Source organism: Gasterosteus aculeatus, chromosome 10 (genome assembly GCF_964276395.1).
Source record: "Gasterosteus aculeatus chromosome 10, fGasAcu3.hap1.1, whole genome shotgun sequence".
In the NCBI taxonomy this organism is placed as follows: domain Eukaryota; kingdom Metazoa; phylum Chordata; class Actinopteri; order Perciformes; family Gasterosteidae; genus Gasterosteus; species Gasterosteus aculeatus.
Genome location: NC_135697.1, coordinates 2,058,686 through 2,085,606, shown reverse-complemented (window position 1 = coordinate 2,085,606; position 26,921 = coordinate 2,058,686). Strand labels below are relative to the sequence as shown.

Genomic DNA, 26,921 nt, shown 5'->3' with positions numbered 1-26,921 from the left:
CATTGTGTCATGACTTCTACTTGCAGAAAATGACTTGCGCATAATGTATAAAAATGGAAACTCTTTAAGAAATTATATTTTATTTGTTGAATTAACATATTCTAAGCTACTGTTGCTTATGACATTTCAAAAATTTTTACAAATCAAATGTGGCTGTCCATACAACACTTATAAGAGATTACAAGATTTTTCTTAAGGTTAACAAAACTATCGCTTGAGTAATGAATATAGCTACAACATGTGAGTGTACCTTAATTGGGTTAAAAGGGATACAGGAGCAAAGCATCTGTTAAGTGGACCAGCAGAATGTATTTTTGTAGCCTAAAAGGTCAGGTCCACAACGCGTATTGCTTTGCTCACATGCCCGTTTCCCAGAGAGTGTGCCAATCACTTTCTGCTGTAGGTAATATACCGATGATGGATGAGTACCTTATACGAGCCCACTTCAAAACATCCAATCGATCGCTTTAATAACACAGATTATACCTAGGTGTACACATGCCCTTAAATGCACTGCTGTTTTAGAGAAACGCCTACAAACAGTGACCAAAAATACAATAGCAAGACATGAGAATTTAGTACCCTAGAAGAAGAAAAAAGAAAGTTTTGTACATTGTTAGGTCCATAAACTGTAACAGCAATATACATTGCAACTATATTCTCATGTCAAGTAAAAGGTCCACAAATCTGAAGTTTCGCCCTGTTCTTTCTTTATAGAGTCATGACATTATTCTTACTGGCACATATATCATAACTGACTGTCCATAATCCAGAACAAAGTTGCATTACTGAGAGCACAAGCCGTGGTCCTGCCAGGCGGATGGAATGTGCTGATTTTATGACCGGTGAGAATGTGTGTTCTTTGGCGTGTGTTTCCTTGTTGCTGTTGCCATGGTTGCCATGTTTGGCAACAGTAATCCTTCTCACCTTCAATACACACACACAAAAAATGTCATTTCCCCAGTATATTATACATAACTGAATTGGTATTATCTTTTTCCCATTATTATGTCAGTAGCAAGGACTTCAAACACGTTTAGTTTTTCTAATATATATCATCATATACATATGTTTGTCTCCCAAGCTGTTTCCCATTTTAATGTTTAGATAAAAAGAACTATTGCTTCATATTAGGAAATACTGTTATTTTCTTTCTGACAAATGGTAAGAGATCCATGCACTTTCATATTTGTCTCACACAGATAAACATGAAATATTTTGTGGTAAAACTGGCATGAAAAATCTGCCTCTCCGGTTGGTATCCAAACAGAGGAAGCAGACTCTTGCTTTAACAATTTGATTTTCCTGATTCATTTTCAGTTGTGTGATCAGCCAGATCAACCAAATGAAAGGCACATTTAAATTAGTGGCATCAGGGTGGCATATTGAACCATGCATATAAGAGCAGATATATGTGCAGCAGTTCAAAGTGAAGCGGGAGCACCGGCAGTGTGAACGTGGCCTGGGAGTCTGTTAGGAGGCCCACGCCTGAGCTCTATGACCTCATGACCTGCAGCAGTCCACAGAGGGGGTGCTGTTCCGTCCCTCGGAGACGGTGATGGAGTATGTTGGTCATACACGCCCCATTTTCCCTGAGCACAGCCCGTTACGTGTAGACGCAGGAACTCCTGCAGCTGGCTTCGGTTTCAAAGTTGTTGCCGTTGCCCTGACAACCGCCGTACCAGAACTGAGCGCAGGCGTTGGCCTCGGGGTCGTAGTACCACTTGACCACGTACTGCCGACAGGAACCCGGGTCCAGAGTCTGACTGCACCCCTCACCTGAGAGGACAAGAAGGGTGCAACACCTCACAGCAGGTCACAGTTTCAACATACGTGAAGCCGGTGATGAGATGAGCAGCCACATGCTGAACCCCCCGCGCTGACCGAGGCCCTGTTTAGACCTGACTTTGAGGGCCGGGCATTAGAATGCGTGTCAAGATATCGTCCATGATCGGATCTAAATAATGAACATGCACTCAAGTACGTCCCAACACTGAATCTGTTCTCGTTATTTACATTTACAAATAATTATAAAGACTATGTGGACATGGTATCTCGAATTCTTGGACAAAAGGGGGCACAAAAGCAAAAGAAAGATTTCCTCCAGCATGACCTTGTGTGTTTGGTTCCAACATTTGTTTGGCCTTATGTGTTGCAAAACCATCTTTTTTGTAATGTGTCTTCGGAAATATACTTATCACAAAAATCCAAACGATAAAATAGACTCTAAGAAAGGCTCTTTGCCCCTTGGTATGTTTACCTGTCAGCGATGAGTCTGTCGTGGTTGGAGGAGAGCTGACCGGAGCCAGTTTAATCTCAATCTGGTGCAGCCGGCCAGTCGACGTCTGAGGTCCCACCATGGAGGTCAGCCTGGGGCCCTGCGGCCCCCTGCCCCCTGGGGAGGCAAACAGGATGTTGGTCAGCTGCTCCCTGGGCTCCACCAACAGGGTAGTATCAACCAGGCTCTCGTCGGCCGCACCTGACACATGGGACTGTGGACTCAGGGTGGTTGCTGCCTCCACTGGGAGTTCAAGCTGGGAAGCAGAGTTCAGAGCAGACACTTTTATTCAATGAAGATTTTAGGTCTTCTGTCAATAAAAAGTACTCGCACTTTTTTGCTCAATTACTGATGGACGCCCGGAACACTCTACACTCTACAAAGCTCTAGACGTTGAATAATGTCTGTCTAGCAATCTTTAAAGTTTTACATTCACAGTCAGGGTTGTCGGCTTTTAAAGGCAATTGAGCCGGGGAGAGGCGCCAGTTTTGAATGTCAACTTTACAAGCTACACCTAACAAATCTGACATATTGTGCATTTGAGCAATGTTATCATTTGAAGAAAAATGAGATCAGCATTCCAACATGCTCGATTGAAATGTTCTCATGATTGTTTAGGTCGATGATGATTATGTTAGTTTTGTGATTTAGCATGCTAACATTTGCTAATTAGCACAAAACAAAAAATGATAGTGTTGGAGGTAAAAATATATTGATTCACGAGTTCCACTAAGCACGTGGAGTGTGTCTACAATGTTAAAGGGGAGGTTCAGCTTAGTGGAATACTACCTCTATTACCCTGATACTGCTGCCTCATGTCCAGAACATGATGTCACTGGACCACAACCTTTGCAAATAAGTCACACATGAAGAAACTGGCCGCCCCTATTGTAGTAGGCCCGTATGAAGACTCATTATTGTCAAATAATAAGCAACCTTCTGACTTGGATTGAATATTTTACTGAAGACTGCGGTCGACAGTGTTTTTAATGTATGATTTTAAAAACAATGATAAAAGCAGCCTTACTTGGATGCTTTCCTCAATTGGGAACTCCTCGGAGTGGCTTTCTGCTGGGTGTATTTCCACAGGTGGAGAATCGAAGTTCTGTACAGATGTCATTCTGTCATCCGGCTCACAAATGTGATTCAGTATTTTGCCTTCCAGAGCTGTACCAAAACAAATAATGACATTGTTCTGTCAAGCGGTACAGGTTGTACTTAACCCAGAATAAGACGCTTTAATGCGTATTTATAATACGGGGAGATGAAATCCATCGTTGTGATTGGTTGAGACTGAGTCACAGGTCACCTATTTTTGTCTAGGCTACCGAAATGCCTTATTGCTGGCTAATACAATTTTGTACTGAAAGGCAGCGATTTACTTACTATTTATAATTTCGCTGGTAGCCGTATTATAAAAGCAAAAGCATGAGGCAGTACTTTATTGTCTAATTATGTAACTCAAACTGTTACATATTTGGACGATAAAGTACAGCCTCTCGTACCTTATTGCTTAAGTAAACCATACATGCATTATACACACACACACACACACACACACACTATACATGCAATAGACAAATGGACTGGTACGTGCTATTCACCACATGCCTACACTAATGGCTACCGTGCCACCTGTCCATCAGGACAATGTAACTACCACTAGGAACAGCAATTCTGGAGCAATTTGCAATTAAGTGTCCTGCCCAAGGACATGGACTAGCGAAGGCTGGAATTGAACCGCCAATCCCGTGATCTGCTCTAGACATCTCCTTCAGCCACCGACTAATTCACCTTCCTTCCTGCTGCTGTCAGGCTGCACAACCGCTCTGCTCCATGTGAACCCAAAACAGACTGTGTTGCTATTGTTTGAGACAATGTGCATCATGTACTAGGGAGTGCCCTGAAGTCATCTATGATGTAGACATGCCCTTTATCGGGATCGGAGGCAATGACTCCTTCATAGAGAGGGTCGGTCCTGCTCACAACACCTATTACAAACATCTCAACCCCCTCCACATGAGCGTCCGTTGCTGTCTCTTCAAACTGCAGCTCGTCCTGGGAGTCGGCCTGCACGTCCATCAAAGCCACAGCCACATTCCTCACGCCGGGGCACGAGGCTCGAAACAGCTGGTTGGCTCTATGGATGGCACTGCCCAGGAAGGAGCCCCCGCCGAGGTTTGGCATGTTTCCGGACGGCGGCCTTGAAGTCGTCCTGGGTGGACTGCTGTTGCAGACTGACTACCACCGACTTTCACTTGCTTCCCTAAATTCCCTGTGTCTACTTTTATGTTTTTAATCATTTTAGTGGACTGCATTATATCATAAGATAAGGGGATCTTTTATCAGAAATATAATCAAATATACACTTCCATCAGTGTATTTATATAACTCTTATTTTTGTTAGCTGAGAATGAGCCCTCCATATGAACATAGGGGGCAACAAACCAAACACTGGCTCCGAAGAGAGCAAAGGTATTGTCCGCTGGATGTACACACACATTTACAGTACTACACACATTAGCACCCAAATGAGAACCATGCAAAGATGATTAACTTAACATGTACTGATGAGAAACACAATAAAATGTCAAATTTACCACATATTTCTCTTATAATCCTGACCACTTCTTCTCTCTGTGTACGGAAAACAAACATGGAAAAAATTAAGCTTTCCCTTTTAGTGTAGATAACACCGTCATTTGTGCCAGTCTCTTTACTCACTGTGAGTCCTCGTTCTCCCTTTTCTCCAGGTCTCCCCTGTAAAACCACAGTCATGAGGAAGGAAACTACATTCTCGTATTTCGGAAAAACTGTTGTTGATTCATTCTGTTGCACTTTATTTCTGATTTAAAACAAAACTAAATTATTTTAAAAGTTTTGTTGATTCAAATTCACGAAGTTTCGAGAACATCATCATGTTTGCCAAGTCTCTGTGCATTGCACTTTGTGATGCCAGTGGTTTCCACCAAAATGTTTTCACTTTGGGAAAGTATAGAAACTTATTTAGTGTATTTAAGTTAAAAAAAGGGTGGTGAATGGTCATAATTTTGTTCAATAATATTAGGATAGTACAAATAAACAGCACACAAAGTGTTATTAACAACTAAACCATTTGCATGAGGCTGGCGTTTGCAAACACTGGCGAGCCATTTGTATAGATTAAAAAAATATTTGATATACAGTAAACAGGACCTTAATGAGTATAGGACCAGTCGATCCCTATGGTGATAAATTGATGATGGCATAAGCCTGACAACGCTCATTGGACTCTAGGAATGTCAAAATTACCCTTATTTAAACGTTCCATTCCTATTAAATAAAGAGAGCATTTCCTACGAGAAGGAAAATAAACGTGACCAAAAAACGGGAACAAATTATAACAGTAAACCAAACAACAAGAACCGTTATCGTGGTTATTTTTTTATGTTTATTTTAACCATGTAAAGCGTCTTTGAGTATTTTGAAAAGCACTATATAAATACAATGCATTATTATTATTATTCATTATTATTATCATTGGACAAATTGTGCGATTAGGCAAGTTACCATAGGTCCAGTAGATCCCGGTTCCCCATCATTTCCACTGTCTCCTTTCTTTCCCCGATCTCCAGGTCTGCCTCTGTTACCCTGTGTGTGTGGAGGCACTCTTTATTACAAATATTAGCAGCACTGGTAGTCAGAGGAAAATACGTAAAGGCCATGCAACTATTGGCACATACAGTAGCTGTACTGGAAGTACCTTCTCTCCTGGAAGACCGTCCCCTGGTGGCCCCCGAGGGCCCACTGGCCCCTGAAACCCAGGTTCTCCCTAAAAAGAAAGATGGATGAATCGGTAAGCACCACAAGAGTATTATTCGTATTATCCTCACATCTTCAAGCTTCGTCCATTGAGTGATTGAGTAATTTGATTAAGTTGAGACAGTGGTCATCCTTGCAAGACAAGCTAATGGATCAACAGGCTCAGGTCCAACCCAAGAAAGTACCCAACCAATTAATGCGTTCCCATTGCCTTAAAGTACATGGTGTACCAGTCTCATCAAGTGTTATTATTGTCTACCTTTGGACCCTGGATGCCTTCTCCATGAGGCCCCAACAGGCCTGGTGGACCAGGCGGCCCTGTAGAGCCCTGAGGAGACAAGACAACACAAGTTATCAGGCCAATAGCATGATGGAAAGAGGAAATGGTTTATAAGAACAATAGAAACAGGCTTGTGTAACTCCCCTTTTATACTGTAGATACGCATACACACTGACCTTTGGTCCATAAAGTCCAATCCCTGGAGGACCAGATGGCCCCGGCACACCCGACAAGCCTCTGTCCCCCTTACACACAGACAAAACAAACTTGCACTAAAATGGCATATCCATCTTATCTATCCAACATATGTTATAACATTTTGTTTGTTCCTCGTCAACTATTTTCCTTTCCATGGCCCCAACACTAAACACAGGTTATCAGTCTCTGCTCCAATCAGGAATCACACGGACTGCTTTGAGTTTTACAACCTCACCTTGGGTCCAGGCAGACCTTTCCCTTCCGGTCCCATTTCTCCTTGCAGTCCTGGTAAGCCAGGAAGCCCCTGATGGTCACAGGAAATATTGTTCATTTCCAAGCATGTCTTTCTTCTACTTACCTAAACACAAACCATTCACCCCCCTCATGCTCATGATTGACATACAACCACTAAATGAGAACAGTCCAATGTTTTGCATTGAATATGAGCATCCTTTGATTGCACTGCTCACTTTGAATGACTTTTTCCTCTCACCTGTGGTCCTGGGAAGCCATCCCCCTTCATTCCTGGTGGGCCCAAAGGGCCAGTATTTCCTTTGCTACCCTGACAGAGAAACGGCAGAGCAGCTCAAATAGTGAGTGACTACCAGTAGAGTGTTGTACCTATACATTAGAACAAATACAGATTACCAGTAGGGGGTTTTATTGCAGAGATTCTGTATCTTTACAAATAGGGTGAAAATATTGGGAGCTTGTTACCTTCGGCCCAGTGATTCCTACACCGGGTTCTCCAACAGGTCCAGCTGGTCCTATGGGACCAGGATCTCCCTGTTATTTGGACAGTTAACCCACTATTAAAGCTCATAATATACACACAATAAATGTTATACATTTACTGTATAGGCCCCCTACAAATTCTGTTGTGTGTTGTGTGTGAAATGAACAACGTTGTGGTAAACAGATAAGATTGCTTTAAAGAGGTGTTAAGGTGTGTGTTACACAACTTCTAAAAGGTTTCTTATTTTTTTGTACATTTGACACACTAATGGTTTGGATCAAACTAATTTTAATATTGGAGAAAAATGACCATTGTGTATTGTAAACCTGTCAGTTAACTCCCTGCCGGGCGTCAGCTCCAGAGTGCTGCAGCTATGATTCATTTTTTGAGGTTGATTGTGGCTCAGTAGTAGAGTGGGGTCGCCCTTCGATCAGAGGATTGCCTGTTCGATCAAAACGCTCCACAAGTCCATCACGATGTGTCCTTGACCCACATACTTAATGCCAAAAATGTCTTAAGTGACAGAATTAAATATAGCATATCTTTTTCATCTTTAATCCTTAATGTTTTAAATGTATACATTTTAACATGACAGTCTGAACACTCTAAACCCTGAGAGAGTTAGCGGAGTCCGTGTTGGGTTCACAGCGCAATGTGAACTAGTGTCCTGCCTGATGACGTTTAGTCCTCGCAAAAGACACTTTTTAGAAACCTACATGTCAAAGCTTCAAAACTCACGGGAGGGGCATTTTCTGATGTATTTTCTATTGTAGAACAAAATGTAAAAAAGAACACAAAATAAACCCCACAGAATTTGAGACAAAGGAACCAGAGAGAAAAGATGCTGACTCTGAGTTGTAGAATGTATTGCTGCAGCCAAAGATACCTTACTACATCTCTCTGTTGCTGAATAATTTGAGAGTTAGCATCATCTTTAGCCACAATTTTGGCTCAGGCTCACTTAAAGGTGGCCTGACCTTTACAGTTATGCAACAACGCAACACTAAATATATGTTCTGTTTTATTTTTTATTTGTTGTTGTTGAAGACAACAGGGCACCGTTAAGTTGGTCTCACACAACAAAAGAGGTGAAAAAAGGTAACATTTTCTGCAACAATCTTGCACAGAGATGACTCAGACAACCTTGGCCCAGACACCAGTTGGAGGGGTTGGAGCTACATTATATCTTGCACGTTTAATTGCCGTATTTTTTAGTTGTTTGTTTTTTATTGTAGTTGCAGTAATGATTACTTTTTCCTTTGCAACATAATCCTTGACATTGCTGGACAAAGGGCAGGAACATTGCTTTCCATTCATTCGGAGCGCACACAAAACTTTTGTTTCTAATCCCTCATCATACACAAAAAGTATATACACACGATGACAGTGAGTGCACAGGGTTAAACTTGATGCGGGTGCAGTTTGCGTAGACATTTAAGACTAAGCTCAATAATCCATTTTTTTTATTATTACTTTCTCTTCCAATTGAGTTTGGTTAAATTAATTTTTCTTTTTTTTTGCTTTTTACTGTCCGTGTTTCTTTCTTTGTCGAACTCATTCTAATGTCAATTGTCACTTAGTCACTGGTATGAAGTCATCAGTCAGGGTGTCTGTTCATGTACGTGTGTTTGCATTAACTGATTTCCTCTGTGTCATTACCTTTGCTCCTGGTAAGCCACGCCCAGCCGTTCCAGGTAGGCCCACCATTCCCGGACTCCCCGGCTCTCCCTGAACAAATGCGTCAGTGAGAAAAGGTCAAGCTACCAGCACATAAAAGCCTGTGTCAAGAAAAACCATGTACGGGATGTAAATATTTGCACGTCCATTTCCTCTTTGTAGCTTAAAGTAAAAGGCTTCTATCAGTACAGGTTAACTTTGTACCCGTTTTAGTTTTGTTTTTTATCTTTGTCTTTTTCCTGTTTATTCGTTAAAAAAATAAACTGTATGTAAAGTATGTGGAGAGCAATAGAAAAACTGCAGTCAAATTCCTATGGGCTATGGTAACTTACCTATTGAATTAATTTGAACTGAATTGAATTTTAGCCAAAATAGAGTACCTTTTGTAACATATGGGCACACCAATGAACTACTGTAATGTCCTGCAGTCTTGTTTTTACATTGAATACATTATGTATGGAACATGGGAGTTTCTAGTTGAAGACTATTTGGCCCATGAGCCCTTGACATTTTCCAATTTGGGCCAGCCCCAGTCAATGCGCTTGAACATGACTTGAAGAAGTTTCCTTCTGTCACTCACTGGACTCACTGGAGCTTCAAACCTCTTAAACACAACCTTATCTTAACCGCTGTTTCTGTGGAAGCTGTGAGAGCTGTGTTAGATCCAGTGTTGGATTTCTCACATACCTACAAGGGCAGTTGTTTGATCAAATGAAGCTCGGGCGGTCGTACCACAGTCTGTTGGGACCTGGCTTGCGGACTGGAGGCTGATCAGTACTGTCCCGCACGGACCAAGAACAAAGTGCAGACTGGTAGCACGTCCATGTCCATGACCAACATACCAAACCCCTAACTTCTCGGTGGGCAACCCACTGCCGTCGTTTATGTGTAAAATAGGAACTAGGGGTGAAAGAATTGAATGTCCCTTTGGGGATTACTAAAGTAAACCTTCTTCTGCTACTACCTAGCCTAACCTATTCAACAAACCTTAGCTCCAGCCGGTCCAACGGGGCCCGGAGACCCTGGAAGTCCCCTTGGCCCTCGGTCCCCTCTTTCTCCCTGAGGAGAAACACAAACACATGGCGTGTTACTTCCTAGTGACTCTTGTACCATAGCACTACTAAACTGAAAGATAAATACAACCTAATACAATAATCCAGATAGTAAGCTTTGTATGTGTAGGGCTGAGTCCAGAGGCATGTCAATATGTACAATCACCACTTTGATATCTTCGTAACTATTGACACACGTGTCCTGGTTTTTACAACTGTCAGCTTTAAAAGAACGCACAGGACAAAAACAAGCAACATTTGTTCACAGCTGCACGTGTCTGATTACCTTTTCTCCATGGATGCCTTTCCCCTGTGCTCCCTCTAGGCCTCGCAGACCTGGCAACCCCATCTCTCCCTAGATCAAACCAACATTTCTAATTGAATCATCTGCTTGTGGCGCATGTGAGTAAAGGCAGAGCAGGTGTGTGGTTACTCTTTAGATATCTTGATATCCAAATTGGACCATATCATTTTAGAAAGAGTGAGTGTGATTCACCTTCGGCCCAGCAGCTCCGTCCTCACCAGGAATGCCTGGTATCCCAGCAGTACCATCAGACCCTGGCTCCCCCTGGAACACCACATATAAACTCAACTTATGGGTCTCATTTGGCTGCGTATTTGTAATTCAATGGGATCTGTGGTTGTCTGACCTTTGGCCCTTTTTCACCTACACCTCTCTCTCCCTGAGGTCCCGGCTCTCCTGGAAAACCCTGGTCGCCCTGGGGAAAAACGCAAATGACAAACAACAACTTAACTTTTTAGTTTTAGGGTTCAATGAGAGACAGCTACAGATGTTTTCGGTGCACTTATGATTTCACTTTCACCTCAAAATGAGGTGATTCAGATAAAATGGCCGCATGTTTGTGTGGACACTCATTTGTTTCAGCACATGACTGCTTAATTCTTTAATTCCACATCAGTGACCTCTTGTACTGAAGAAGCAATTTATATCTGGCTCTCATTGATGACTAATTGTCTGAAATCCCCATTTACTTTCACACGATGAATCAAATTATCTGACGGTTTTATATCAGGATTTAATGGTAAATGGATTTTTGATTTTTGGGGGGGAATCAATGGTAAATGGATTTAGATTTTTTTGTATCCGACTACTCAAAGCACTTCACTCACATTCATGCACTGATGAAAGGGGCTATGCAAGGTGCCATCTCAGGAGTCTAACTAACCATTGAGTTCATAGATAAAGCTTAGGACCGCCCACTTACTGTCTCCCCTATCCTCATCAATTTTTGCACATTCACTCAGCTCTATTCAATATGTAATATCTAACACACTGGACACTTTATTGTTTTATCTGAACATTATTATTGTTGATTGCACTTGTGAACATGTTTGTGTGTTTATGTTTAATGTTTGCATCATCCCGACAAGAAAAATTCCTTGTACGTGTAACATACTTGGCAATAAATGGTACGGATTCTCATTCATGCCCATGCATACATTAGTGTCAATTATGTTGCCCTAGGACACATGAACAGGGATTATCAGAGCCGTGGATCGTAAATGAGTTAACTAGGGCTGACTTATTGTCCTGAACATCAGATAAATGTATTGACTTTACTCATTATTTTAAATAATAGGCCACACTGTCAACTCTAGCAATGACCGCTACTGACCTTTGATCCAACTATACCCAATCCAGGAGGTCCTCTGGGACCAGAAGGCCCAGCTGGACCTAGGTCCCCCTACTCCAACGGGAAACATCACAATGTAATGAGTTGCTACACAATTAAAGGATAAACAGGTGGGGGAAGCATTTTCATTGGCTTTGCCTTTTCTCCTTGCACTCCTTCCCCAGGGAACCCCACCATGCCAGGCAGCCCAGGGGCTCCTGTGTTTCCCTAAGGGTCAGACAGGTGAGAGGTCAGACAGGTCGTCCATCATAGCCTTTCAGTCCACAAATGTCCGCAATTGCAACCATTTTTTACAGTTATGCCATACCTTATCACCTTTGTGCCCAACTCCTGGAGGTCCACGGCTACCCTTTGGACCCTCATACCCCCGGTCACCCTGCAAAAAAATACAGTTAAGGTTAAGTGGTTGGGTTAAGAGAACAGGAGAAACAATACCTCTTAAGACTCTTAAATCTGAACTTTAAAACTGGTCATTCTTCCCTCATTAGTTTTAAAACACCAAAATGTCACATCTCATATTTTAAAACTAATTGTTTTTGAAACGGTTTCTCGTCTTAAATAAAGCATTGTAAAATAAAAACGCATATTAGTTTTAGTAAACTAATAGTTTCTATGTCCTGGAACTTACCTTGGATCCTGGAAGACCCTCACCTGGAAACCCTGGTGATCCTTGCATCCCTGGTGGCCCTGCTGGACCCTAAACACATATGTAAATTAATAAATACTGAATGGACAGATGTATCATACTAGCGATAGTATACAGGAAGCAATAAAATAATCATCAAACAATTATAAAAGGTCCGAAATGGTTAAGGATCCCTTTTTTAGCGACAAAATGATTTAAGTGGACCTGCCGTTTAAATATAATTTCTATGGAAACAGAGTAGGACCATAGTAATGTGAATTTTAAATGCTAAATGTGGAAATTAAAATGCTCACGAATATATAGCAGTGAAATATTTATCTTGGAAAATTAAGACACAGTTTGAACATATCTGATTTGAAAATTCAGATGTCATAAACTTTCTTTAAGATTTTCATTGCTTAACAGATACACAACAGAAAGTTCAAAAGGATCTGTCAAATTCAAATATAAAACTTTCAGGTCCCAAAATAGAAAAACTAATCTCCAATGCGCAAATTGAGAGTACATTTAGGGACACAGAAATATGATGAATGTATATTTCTGTTGTTTCACTTAGTTTTGTAAACTCACTGGTGCTCCTGGTTCCCCAATACCCATTGGTCCAGGAGGACCTGGTCTTCCTTGGTTCCCCTTGTCACCCTGAAAGATATAGTTGCCATATTAGCGATAAAAACGTTGAAGTAAACCAGACAAACATCAACCTTCGTGCAGATAGACAAATAGGATAATGTTCCTTGTTTTGTCAAAATCGTAACCAAACCCAAGCGTACCTTGGGACCAGGGAACCCAATGCCGTTATCTCCTCGAGGTCCAGATGCACCTCTCAGTCCTCGTTCACCCTGTTAGGAGGGGGAAGAATTAACTAAGTGGGGCTTTAACGATGTGGAGCTTCCACCTATGACCAAACTGATGTATTTGATCGATTTGACTGCCAGTGTTCCTACTTTAGATCCAGATGGCCCTTCAGGACCTTGATCACCAGGTCCTCCCCTCGCTCCCTGAGACAGGAACAAAATAGGAAGGGAAATGAAAAACATAAAAAGCATTAAAGTATTTAAATGTTACAAAAATAACTAAACCCTTTCATTTAGTTCAGAGTTAAAAGAAAGGTAACACAACATATGTTTTTGTTTTCATTTTTCAGTTCTGCAGTCTGGTCTCTGGGAAGTATGCTCCATTGACCCCGGGTGCCTGTGGTTCTTTCTGAAAGTGTGTTTGATTGTACCACCCAACTGTACATGGTCATATGTTATATGTGCATTACTGGTGGAGAATCACAATCCTTCTCTATTCCACACATTTTTCTAGTGGAAACGTGACTCCTAGATCACCCACAATCCAACCCTTCAGATGTCCGGTGAATTAATTTCTTTCTAACCTTCCTTCAACCCCATATTGATTTCCTTTTCAAACCTAGAGTCTTTAATCTTATCTGACTAGATGAGATGAGGGCAGAGCATGTTTATATGCAACTTTTATTCAAACATATCAAATATATTCAACAAGTAAAACATTGGAAACAGAGTGGGTGCCACTGGCCGGCTAGCGGTGAGCGCCCTCTGCAGCAGTCTAAGAGCAGTGGCCTTGTCCAGAGTAAGCCGTCTGTCAGACACTAGCTGTCCTCAAAGGATAGAAATCCACTAACATTACAATCCTGCATCATGAACAAGTCAGCAAAGCATGGCTGGGAATCATATATGTAAAATATCAAGTATTTCATCACATGGTGAACAAGTGGTCCTACATCGTGGACACTTTGTGAAATCAGAATTCTGATAATTTGTGATGAGATTTTTCTCCCAATTTAAATATTGTTGATGTTTAAAAAAGTATTGATGTTCTTAGAAAAGTAGGTATGATATACAACAGTTGGTATGATATCTTATGAAAAGTCATTTTTTGTGTACTTTTGTACATAAGCCAGCAACGCACGTCAACTTCCATCTCCTTCAGGTTTAGCAACAGACCTCCATGTTGACTGAGATAGATAGATTACCTAATTTAAGATCGTATTACTGTAAATTGTTCTCTCAAATGTCCAAAGTAAGATTTGTCCATCAATCTGCAAACCACTTATCCTGCACACAGGGGGGCTGGAGTCTATCCTAGCCAACTTCGGGCAATAGACAGGGTACACCCTGGACTGGTCGCCAGCCAATCACGGGGCTAACACAGAGACACACAACCATCCACACACCTACAGGCAATTTAGAGTTACCAATCAACCTGATCCCCAGTGCATGTCTTTGGACTGTGGGAGTGCGACAGTGCTAACCACCACACCACCGTGCCGCCCATACGATTTGTGCTTGGATAAAAATGCTACAACATGCACAGGATATACAGAATAATTAATGTAAAAGATGTACAGTTCTTTCAATTCCAATGACAGAAATTATTCAAATATTGCAAGTAGTAAACCAGGTGTAATCCCTTTTCTTAATTTATTTTGTATGTTCCTTGTTACTGTATATACTGTGTTTTTGCAGCAATATAAGCTGATTCTATTTGAGGGGTCCACAAGTGTTCAGTGGTGTGTGTCTTCCCGGGCTGATACAAATCCCCACTAAAAAACAAAGCTGACGAATGATTGACTATGGTTAAGGTTTAGTCACATTTAGGTTCTAAAGTGGATGGTTTGAGGCAGTATCATGGCTTGAGTTAAAATGTTGGTCATTAGTCTAGTTAAGTTAGGGTAGAGTAAGATACCATCACGTCATGTGTAGTAGCCAGAGGGGACATTTCTTCTTCCATGGAGATCCTGCCTTCACTATCTTCTCAAACCGAAAAGGGGATCTGCACGTGTTATAGTGAAGCCTAGACTCCATGAAGGATAACTGTAAGCCACAGAACTTCAAACTAGGCCATTCCTGTATGATCTAAACTGTGCTGGTACTGCTCTCCTTGCTGTCTCAGAGCAACTCCACACTGCTAGAGCCGCCTCTCTCTCCTCTGTCCTCATCCTTCTGGACCTCTCTACTGCATTTGACACAGTCAACCACCAGATCCTTATTTCCTCCCTTCAGGAACTTGGTGTCACAGGCTCTGCTCTCTCCCTTCCAGAGGTGTCAAGTAACGAAGTACAAATACTTCGTTACTGTACTTAAGTAGAAATTTTGGGTATCTATACTTTACTGGAATATTTATTTTTCAGACGACTTTTTACTTCTACTCTTTTACTTACTTCTACATTTTCACGCAAATATCTGTACTTTTCTACTCCATGGCTTGTCGTAGTTCAAAAACACAAAGACAAAAAAAACCTATCCAGATAAATGTCGCTATCCAGACAGAGTGCATTAGATTGTGTTTGGATGAGAAGTTTAAACATTTAGCATCCAGACACACGATTGGTTTTCTCCGCGATGCGCCGGCAGATCGGAGCGACACCGGGTGGGAAAAGTGGTGGAACGTTGGTATTTAGCGACATGGAGCATCTTCATGAGAGTATTGAAAGTCTGGCACAGCACAGCGACTTGCAAGTAGAGCAGCGTATTAAATAAAGTGATGTGTGTCTTAATGCCGCTTTAGAAATGAACGCACGGGAATTCTGTATTTGCTCATGAAGCCTGAAAATACTGGTTATTTGGCCGATGTTTTGATAACCGACTGCTGCCAGTTCAGTGTTTCCCATCATTATAAACAGGGGGCGTGCCCCCCCCCATGACGTAGTAAACCTGGCGGAGAGACCGCAGTCTACCTCATCAATGCCAACAACGTGTGTGTGACTCGTGTCACTGGAAAATGGGTTGTGGTTTTATCTGTTTAAGTTAATTAGATACATTTGTGGTTGTTGTTTCCACAATCCCAACGGCAGGTCACGTGATCTGCAGGCACCTTCTGATCACATTGTAACGCACATAGTACTTTATACTATTACTTAAGTAAAAAGCTTGGGTTGATACTTCAACTTCTATAGAAGTCTTTTTAAACCCTAGTATCTGTACTTCTACTTGAGTAATGAATGTGAATACTTTTGAAACCTCTGCTCTCTTCTCTCGTCCTACCTCGACGGCCGAACCTACCGGGTAACCTGGCGGGGATCTGTGTCGGAACCTTGTCCTCTTACTATTAGAGTTCCTCAGGGTTCTGTCCTGGGTCCCCTCCTCTTCTCGCTCTACACCAACTCTCTCGGCGCTGTCATTCGCTCGCATGGCTTCTCCTACCACAGCTATGCCGACGACACCCAACTAATTCTCTCATTCCCTCCTTCGGACACCCAGGTGGGCAGGCAGATGGATCTCTGCCTGTCTAACTGACATCTCTCAGTGGATGTCCGCCCACCATCTGAAAATCAACTCCGACAAGACTGAACTACTTCTCTTTCCGGGAAAAGATTCTCCGACCCAGGACCTGACGGTCAACTTTGGCAACTCCGTGCTAACGCCTACTTTGACCGCTAGGAACCTCGGCATCACACTCGACAGCCAACTTTCCCTGACTCCCAACATCACTGCAACAACACAATCCTGTAGATACACACTCTACAACATCAGGAGAATACGTCCCCTTCTCACTCAGAAGGCGGCGCAGGTACTGATTCAGGCTGTTGTCATCTCCCGCCTGGACTACTGCAACTCCCTCCTGGCAGGTCTCCCTGCTAACGCCATTTGACCTCTGCAGCTCATCCAGAATGCAGCAGTTCGACTGGTCTTTAACCTTCCGAAATTCTCCCACACTACTCCACTCCTCCGCTCTCTTCACTGGCTACTGGTGGCTGCCCGCATCCAGTTCAAAACATTGGTGCTCCCGTACCATGCTGTGAATGGATCAGGTCCAGCTTACATTCAGGACATGGTCAAACCCTACATACCGACCCGCACTCTCCGCTCTGCATCTGCAAAACTGCTCGTCCCTCCCTCACTGAGAGAAAAACACTTGACTAGATGACGACTTTGCTGTCCTTGCTCCAAAATGGTGGAACGAGCTCTCTGAAGACATCAGGACCGCAGAGAGCCTTCACATCTTCCGCCGCAAACTAAAGACACACCTCTTCAGACTCTACGTCAACAAAAAGACTAACAAATTTTAGCACTTAAATTGTACTTGTAACGCCACTCATCTATAGCAAATTGTAAATTGGCTTATTTGAGGAAATTGCACTTTCTTGTTTCTTGTTCTTCTGAGTTTGTACCCCTATGGTTGAATGCACTTATTGTTAGTCGCTTTGGATAAAAGCGTCAGCTAAATGACATGTCATGTAATGAGGGGCAAAACACAGCTCCATACAGAAGCAATCCTTTGAAAAAATAATTTAAAAGAAATGTTATTGAAGTCTGCTGTTGATCCACGCTGAAGGGGGCATGAGCATTTAAGGAGAGAAGGAATGGATAACATGTGCCCAAATCCTAATCCTGTGGGACAACGACTGCTCAAAGACTACAACCAAACATTGCAAGCTTGGAATCCCCGCTTTCGAAAGGCTACATTAGGAGCGGGATAAGACCTAATCCACAGCTCACATTCCACAAGTGCAAAGCATGAGATGGACCTGCAGTGTGTGGCTTTCACTGCAGTGCACACTGTTTCAGTGTGGAATCTTTCAATTTGACCACACAGACATAGAGGTATGAGGATGTGAAGTCATACTTATCAAATTCACTTTAGGTTTTTATAATTAAAAAGTCTGAGTTGGGTGTATTACATATGGTGAATATTAAATTAAACATCTGTTGTCAACTGTTTTTTTTTCAATATCTTCCATGCAAATGTTTGCCAATGGTATGAGAGCATATGAGAGTCATATTTTAATCAAACCCATACAATGTTGAATGTAACTTAAGTCATTATCAAATTTAAAACTGTAAATAAATTGAGTGATGAAATAAATAGTGAATTAAATAAATGAAGGAATAAATACAGAAAACATATCAGTTGATATATTTGCATAAACCTAAATTAAATCATGTTTTACTTTCGAACTTAATTGATATTCATTTGTATTTATTTCAGGGGTATATTGAGGGGATATATATGTACATATATCCGCTCAATATATATATATATACATATCTTCAATTTTGAATACATTTCTGTCTTTCCTGACGACAAATAGACATGGTCAGCAGTAGTGAGGGACTTTGGATCAATATTTTTGAAACATTGTGTGTTTATGACATTGTGTACCAAAATACATTTTTAGACTTTTTGTCTAAAGCGTCATATTATCTTTTTCTGTTGTATTGCTGAGACTGTGAATAATGGGACACCAAAGTAGTTCTTAGCGATTCATAAATGCAAATAGCCTTGGTTAATGGGATAAAAAGCACAACAAAAAATCTTCACCTGCTCTCCTCTAGGGCCTCTGGGGCCAGGGGGTCCATCTCTACCCTGAGGATAAACATCAATACAGCGTCACTATATGTACATGACGAATAAGAAAAGTTGTAGTGTTGATTCAAACTAACTAAATATTGAAACCTACCTGTTCTCCTTGTTTACCAGTGGCACCACATTCCCCCTGTTCTCCCTGAAAAGTGAAAGAAGGCTTCTATGATCTGGCCCTGTCTGACACTGCTCATCATGTCTGCCAGCTTTAGGGTGTGTAACTACTGTCAATGTAAGAATGAGATATCCAAATCACAGCCGTACTGATAGTATGGTAAAAAGGTTCTCAAAAATATGAATAATACATACCTTTTCCCCTTCGATGCCCGTTCGACCCTAAAGAAAAAAGATTTTCATTTTGGTGATTAGCCTAGCTTAGCATAGAGACTGGAAAAAGGGAATTTCTTGGGTGAAAAAAGCTGTTTCCAGTAACATTTCCCATTCTTGTCATCAGATAGAGGTCGCCGGAGTCACAGCGGAAACCTACGTAAATGTTGCCTTTACCTTTTCTGCCTGTTTTTATGTAATTTGTATTGTTTTCAATATGAATATGTGTATGTGTAAAAGTGATTGGATGATTACCTCAAGGCCCTCCATTCCTGGACGTCCGTTAATGCCAGGTTCCCCCTGCAGTGACCGAGCCAGGACAAAACATTACATCAAACAAAATTTCATGTACTCTCTCAGTATCCAGGCTGGATTATGGTAGACAATAGGGACTTACACGAGATCCCATTGGACCCGGAGCTCGATCAGACCCCGGCTCGCCTGGTTTACCCTAGATGAAAGAATAGGGAGCAATTTTGCCCAATGAGAATGTTTGGGCCCCTCTTTAGGTGTCACTCTGTGTATGTATAGGCAAAGGTGAAACGGGGCATGGTCAGTGCGACCTGTCTGTAACCCCCGGCAACATAAACGTGCACCTCGGTGCAGCAGGTTCTCAGATCTTCTCAGCCTATGTTTGCCTGATCTCCCTTCGTTGACCTTTTTTCCTGTGCCTCTCTAACAGTGAAAACATTACTTTCAGCTGGGCCCCGCCACTACATGCTACACATTGGGGGAAACATTTGCTACTCTGTCACATCTTTTCCAGGTAGATCTTGAATGGAGGCGAGACACCCCCCCAGACAACCCTCTCTATTCAGAGTCAACAAGCCACTGTGTGAGGCCTACTGTTCTCTGTGTGGCTGAGGAAGTGATTGACAACCTGAAGCCAGCAGACACCAGCACAGCTGGGCAGTATCCTGGTGTAGAGATGGCAATTGTGCTTTTATGAAAAACTATGGGTTATGTTGAGATCCTAAATCTTGGGAACCAAAAATATGTTTGAATGTCCACCTTGTATCCAGCTAGAAGAAACGCAAAATGTTGTTACATTTAGGCAACCAAATACTCTGTTATGGTTGGAAAAAAATATCATTAAAATAAAAATGTTGTATCCTACTTATTATTAAAACACATAACATTAAATTACGATTGCTCAAATACCTTATCACTTGCTTTGACTGCATGTTGAAAGTAATCCTTCAACTTGTTTGAGGTTTGTAGTACAATGTATAATGCCAACATTTTTTCAGAAGACTGGAAATATTGTCCCAATGCCCAAAGGTCTGCAGGATGTCAGACCAGGACAGCAGGTCCTTCCCACTACTGATTGAAGAAATGTGGTTTTCTCCAGGGGAATAGATCAACGTGAAGTACCCCAGGTATGGGGGGGACTGTCTTGTTCTGTCCAACTGATCCAACACTGTGTTACAAAACAATTTCTAGTCCAGATATTCAGGGTCTTTTAAGGATGATACTCCGGTGTGGCAATACATCTATATCCACATAGTTGTAGTAAGGCACAAAGGTGTTATGTATGTAGTCATAAGGGCTAATAAGCTCACATATCAACAGCCCCATCTCAGTTGAGTCACGAAGACCATGCCACAGGAAGTTGAGATCCAGAAAAGTTAGTTTGGGGACTTTGAGTAAGGAGTAGGGACATTTTATATTGTTCTATATGGCCCTATTTGTGTCTTGTGAAAAATGTTGAAATGAAAGCTCACACTAACAAATTGCTGTAAATTTCACTGTGGATTCTTAACTGTTTCTAACAGTATTTCATAATAACTGCAACATATTTGTTTATTTTTTTATTCCTTTCATGTAAATGAACAGCCAATGCCGTAAGTAAATAGTTACTGCCGCCAATCAACAATAACAGCAGATTACCATAATTTACCAGCATTATACAGTATATTTTGTGTTGTTGGAAATAAACATCTTTAAACAAGTGCAATGAATCACAATCCCTCTACATCTACTGTATAATAATGAGTCAATAATGACGATGTCATATTTTTAGTAATTTTAGTACTCAACTGTTCATTGGCAAAAAGTCATTTTTCAGTGAGAAGTTGTGACCTGCTTTGACAGCAAAGCCACACACCGTAAAAATTTCAGAACTGTATTATTTGTGCAGGGAGAAGCTACTGGGCGAACTTCACAATTGTGAAATGGCTTTTTCAAATGTCCAAAATACATTTGTAATCTCAGATAAATGATCAGATTTATAATGTTTTGATATACAGTAATTGGGTGTATTTTTTATAGTGGCTCACATCTCATTGTTGTTTGTCCTGTTAAATTACATTACGATCAGTTGCACATTTTTTGTTAGTCATCTAATTAGTTGGGTAAAACTATATATAGTTATAGCTCACTAGTTGTTTCCGTTTAAAAAACATGTATCAAGAACTCCGGCACAGATAAACACAGGTCATCCTTCCATCCATCCCTCCATCTACGCTAGTTGGAATAAAACAACAATAACTGGAAGTAAATGGCGATATACATATTCAAATCTTTGGGAAAAACGAACATAGAATGAGTTCTGACAGATGTAAGCATATCATGATGATCATTTACAGTCAAGGAGAGTACTATAACACACTTACCGTGCTTCCAGGGTGACCCCGCTCCCCCCGCTCACACAGACAGTTCTTTGGCGGAGGGCACTGAAATAAAGGCATGGGGTAGAAAGCAAAAATATTTTTAAAAATTATTAAAAAAAAAATTTTTAAAGGATGAATGAAAATGAAAAAGCTGACCTGGTATTTCTTTATAAAAAGGTTCAAGACTAATATTGTGGTTTGTGGAAGTTTTTTTTTTTACTCTTCATCTCATTTTGAGATTAGTTTCATCCACTTGTAAGGACAGTGATAAAGTTGTATAAATTAAACACCACAGAATACTTACCCCCATTTTGACAATTGAGTTCTGAAAAAAAAAACAGCAACAGTCACTCATAGTCCAATTCTGCAGAAATTGTGATATTTAACATTAGAAGTACGGATATTTCATATTTATTATATTCAGAGGTAGTCTCATTTCTTCTAAACAAAATATGTTTTATTTGTTTGCGTTATGTCTTACAAACTCCTCATATAACAGTGCTACTTAATGTTTTGAACCTGCCTTAAACCCTAAATAAATGCGGTAGTTATCCCAAAGCAAATCACTAGGACTAATGGACCAAATTCTCTTACAGGAAATAACCTGAGGCTTTACCTAGTACCCTTTCTCTAACTGGGAATGTTGGTATAGGCAGACAAACGTTATTAAAGTAAACCTATCAACTATTGGGAACGTGCAGTAAAAGTCCACTCATAACTCTGTTATATTGCGGTACAGTCAATTTAGCAGAATGATTCTTTATTTTTCTTCTCTAAACATGTTTCTGAGTATCTGCAACTCCGGCATGTGACAAAACCAGTAATGGTTGGACTGTACTTGTATAGCACTTTTCTAGTCTTCCGACCACTCAAAGCGCTTTAACACTTCATTTCATCATTCACCCATTCAGACATTGATGACTGATGACCATACACAGTGCCAATTGCCCATCAGTAACTAACATTCACACACTGTGTCACAGCTACAGGAGCAATGTTAAGGGTTAAGGTTAGCCAGGCCTGGGATCAAACCGACAACCCTCTGATTGGAGAACGACCATGCTCCCCACTCACGCACAAATGCAACCCTGACACAGACGCAACTGACCAGTTCATTGAAGAGCCTGTCATCCAGCTGGCTGTCAGCGAGGCTGAGGATGTGCTGCTGCGGGGGGGCGCTGGCTATGGATCTTAGCTTCGTACCCATGGAGTCGTCCCTCTGCGGGCCCGACAGCCCGATGGCGAACACCCTGATGTTGAGCCGCTTGGCCTCGGAGGCAGCTGTCACAGCACTGGGGCTGCGTGGATGGTCCACTCCATCCGTCATCAACAGGGCCACCCTCAGGCTGCTAGAGGACGTCTCGCGGCCAAATACTTGGGTCGAGTTGGTGATGGCGTAGGCGGTGTAAGTGCCGTGGCCGATGAAGGTCATGGAGGCCACACGGCTCTGAAAGACGTCCAGGTCCTGCCAGTCCCTGAAGTTGTGCTCCACCGACACGGTGCTGCTGTACTGCAAAGCGGCCAGGCGCAGCCGCAGCCGCCAGCCGGCAGACTGCAGCTGCAGGAGCTTAGTGCTGAAGCGCAGGACAAAGTCTTTCTGACGCTCAAATAGCAGAGATTTGGCCCTCTCTGAGCTGTCCACGATGAACATGATCTCCACCGGGCAGATCAGAGCTAGGTAAAACCACAACACAGTAGGCTTATATTCTAATAGCTACCGGTTAGAGAAGTGCCGAGCAGCTGGTGCAGCAATATGTTAAAACTCCTGCAGGGAACATTCACATGCATGTTTCAGGGAGCAGTGGCCTCAATTCTTCCACCTTAACCCATCTTCCACCTTCACACATCCAAAACTATTTTTACCTGGAACATCTCTGACATTTGTAAAACATTTCTGAAACCAATAGTTGGATTTTAGAACCTACCCAATGAAATTTGATTGTGTGCAAATTGTATATTAAACCACTTGTATTCAAGAAAAACGCAGAATACAAGACCAGGGAGCAGAAAGGTTGTCTTACATACCGCTCTGCCAATTAATTATTCACACCCCACCTGGAAAACACTACAGCCGTTTGCTATAATGTATCACACCCCAGCCCTGTATTCTGATGTCCTGTCTTAATGATCAAGTTTTGTACAGAAATGTACCCCTTTGACAAAATAGAAAACACTCTTGTCGAGGCAGCAACTTCTGGTTCTTCCGTATGACGTAACCCCTGTGAAACTACTCATTGGACAGTGTCTTCCCAGAAGCATAGCGCCCTCTCAGTGCTTACCAACCAACAAAAAGTGGCACTACAGTACATGCTGGTTCATTAGGCCACGTCTAGAGAACTACATTTGCTAAAAGGCACAATATATTGCTCACAATCAATGGCGACTGTATTTAAGCATTTTATGGTTAAAAAAAACACAAAATACCCAAACCTAAAAAAAAGTATGATGTGTCCCCTTGAAGTCCTTTAACTCACGCCTGTGTAAACAGCCACAGCTCGTTGCTTTGACATAATGTAAGATGTGTAATAATCTAGAATGTACTAAGTCTTTGGACAAGGTGATACATTATACATTTCATTTCTATTCAACACACTTACTTTTGGCCTCATTGATGATGACCTGGTAATCATCTCTTTGTCCTTTCCCTTTTCTTTTTTGGCATGTAGTTGGACTTGATAGGGCCAATGTGAGGATCAGAACCTTTTCGAGCCACCGCATAGTCATTGTTTAGTACAGCCGATAGCCTGGAGAAATATAGAGAAGGATATAGCAGCACTGGTGGTAAATGAGGCTGCAGGAAGACTTGTTGCAGATTTGAGCGGTTACATTATCACTGGTTGGCGGGAATTTCACATGGGCAAAAGTGGGAGACAGGATCACTCTCAGGCGATTCCCCTCGTCTTCCAGATGCTGTTAGAGATCATCACTATTACCTTTACCTCGATACATCTGCCACTAGTACTGCTGCACGTATCACCATATGCTAATACTAATACTAGTGTTTGTATTTTGAATGCTTCTGAGACATCAACTGCCAGAACTACATTTTGGTGGTTCTGGCGATTATACTAATAATGCTGCTCTAGCATCTAGGTTGGGAAATGGGGCGATACATACTGTGGTTTAAGGTCAATATATGGAAAAGGACTGACTTGTGTCATCTAATTATTTTATTCTAAAGGATTTTGGCACCTATGTGGCTACTTTAGCCATTTGAAGTATCTAAAAGGGTTTCATGCAATACGCATATGCAGAACGTGATTTTATTAATGTCACCCACCCCTATCAAAACCACTGATGCAATTACTACAAATAATAGCATTATGTTAATCGCTTCTACTTCCACAAACTACAATTACTGCTATCAGCCTTATTGTGCTATTATTGGTTTGATTCATAATTCTATTGTATTATGAATACTGCTGGAGTGTTGCTACAGAAATACTTTGATTACAGCCAATTACCATGCCTACATATTGCTGGTTATTCAGATAATACTTCTACCTGTGAAGTGGTGGTATTATATTTGGAATCAAAACTGTTTTTAGAAATGTGAGTAAACTGCAATTGCTGCTGTTACTGTAGTGCCACAAAACTAAACTTTCCACCATTTCAACCACTTCTATATACAACATGTGTCTGGTACCATAAGTACCACAAAGTAAAATAAAACATCCTAAAAGAGTATGATGTACATATTTCATAAGAGTTCCCCAAGCTTAAAGGAGCCATACCTGTGTGTTGGGAGAATAAGAGCCCCGGCTTAATCCATTAGTGAGAGCAGCACGCGTGCCTCGTTCTGATGGCCACAGTACACCGGGGAAAGTCTCCCACATTACAAACAGACTTCTTATTGGCCCCCTTCAAAGTAAAGCTCCACATGAATACGTTGCATCTTTCGTCTTTTTTAAAAGTGGTTGGGAACTAGAACTTTACATATGAAAATACTTCCATAATTTCAACATGCAATTATGAGTATATAAGATGCAGTTCGTAGTTCTTCAAATAGCCAGCTGCTTTTATTTTGAAGGCTACTTGTTCTGACAAACTGTCGTAGCTTGAAGCGTTTTTTCACTAATCACGGACTCAGTTGAAATAGGTGGCAATGCAACAACAGCGGAACCTTTTACACATCGAAAAGCACAAAGAGAAAGAAAAAGGAATCATTTAGATGTAAAACTCCTGCAGTCACAGAAAAATGATCAGGTAATCGTTAAGGAGTATCTCTACTGTTATTCTATTGCTGTACCACGTAAATTATTCCAACTATTATTGTGTAATCATGAATGTGAGAGATGTGTATTGTTGTAGCTGTCCCCCCACACAACTATGGGAATCTCTCCATCCATCCAAGTCAGAGTTGTAAACATGTGATAAATGTTGTGAAAGGAAACATGTGTAACATTCGCTCCCTTCTGGCTCTGCTTTGGTCTCCACCAACTGCTCAGGAGAAAAAAGTATCCTTCTCTTTGTTGTAGGTTTGTCAGAGCTTGTCTTTTTGGAAAACATCTGCCTGTTGGACACCAGGTTAATGAGTAATGGCTCATCACTTTTTACATGTAACTATTAATTTCATTGTTTTAAAATGATTGACAAAAGAAGCTTAAAGTACTGAACTTTGAAGTCTATTTCCACCACTTTCAAAATTATATTTGTTTTTTAAGTGCAACTTAAAAAGTAGCAGGTAGCATGTACAAGTTATTGCATCTACCAGCCATCTTTCACTGCAAGGAATATCTGGATAGCATCCAAGACAAAGTCAACACAATAACAGGGTGTAATGTAGGGTGAAGAAGACAGAACATGTACTCTGAGGTTGGACTGAAAATATGGCTCTATCAGGGTGGTGGAGAGAAAAAGGGATGTTCTCAAACTAATCTTTATGGAGCCAAATGTGAAACCCGAGAAGGTTTAGTGACTGCAAGAGACCTGGAGGATGTCGGTATGAGAAATCTTAATTAGCTGCTCCAATAACTCATATAGACAGGCCGGGACGACGCATCACGCCCGATTCCTCACATAAATCACGGATATGTCTTTGACCTGCCACTGCTCTTTGCTGCAAGAAGTTACCAATCATTGAGCTTGTTGCCTGCAACCCCAGAGAAAACATTCCTCCATAGATCCTCTACGTTTATAACATATCAGTTTGCTACTGCTAGGAATAAACAGTCTTCTGAAGTGAACTGGTGCACAATTACACACCTGTTAATATAACAAGTGGTCAAAGGTTGGTAGGCTAACATGAGGTGACATTCAGAATATCTGGGAAAAATTCTCTTTTGATTAAGATAAAGAACTGCATAGTGAAATTAAGCTAATAAGATAGGAT

The 26,921-nt window shown here is 41.4% G+C and overlaps 1 protein-coding gene across 2 annotated transcripts; it reads right to left on the bottom strand.

The window, feature by feature from the left end:
* Nucleotides 1-63: 63 nt before the first annotated feature.
* col28a1a (collagen, type XXVIII, alpha 1a) lies at nt 64-25,507 on the bottom strand. Of its 2 annotated transcripts, XM_040189405.2 has the most exons (35): nt 25,324-25,507; nt 24,187-24,333; nt 22,698-23,263; nt 21,894-21,914; nt 21,593-21,652; nt 19,375-19,428; nt 19,233-19,277; nt 18,960-18,986; nt 18,748-18,792; nt 18,609-18,653; nt 13,268-13,321; nt 13,094-13,162; nt 12,894-12,962; nt 12,306-12,374; nt 11,985-12,053; nt 11,816-11,884; nt 11,660-11,728; nt 10,673-10,741; nt 10,519-10,590; nt 10,309-10,377; nt 9,958-10,029; nt 8,953-9,021; nt 7,275-7,343; nt 7,051-7,119; nt 6,793-6,861; nt 6,536-6,604; nt 6,339-6,407; nt 6,021-6,089; nt 5,828-5,908; nt 5,003-5,038; nt 4,879-4,915; nt 3,306-3,445; nt 2,480-2,534; nt 2,261-2,395; nt 64-1,779 (listed from the first exon to the last, which is right to left on the bottom strand). In XM_040189405.2, the coding sequence occupies exons 2-35, from the start codon at nt 24,311-24,313 to the stop codon at nt 1,607-1,609; spliced, it is 2,880 nt and encodes a 959-aa protein (XP_040045339.2). In that variant the 5' UTR covers nt 24,314-24,333; nt 25,324-25,507; the 3' UTR covers nt 64-1,606. The 2 variants fall into 2 exon arrangements, with proteins under 2 accessions (XP_040045339.2, XP_040045338.2); XM_040189404.2 differs by having other exon boundaries at nt 2,261-2,534.
* Nucleotides 25,508-26,921: the final 1,414 nt, after the last annotated feature.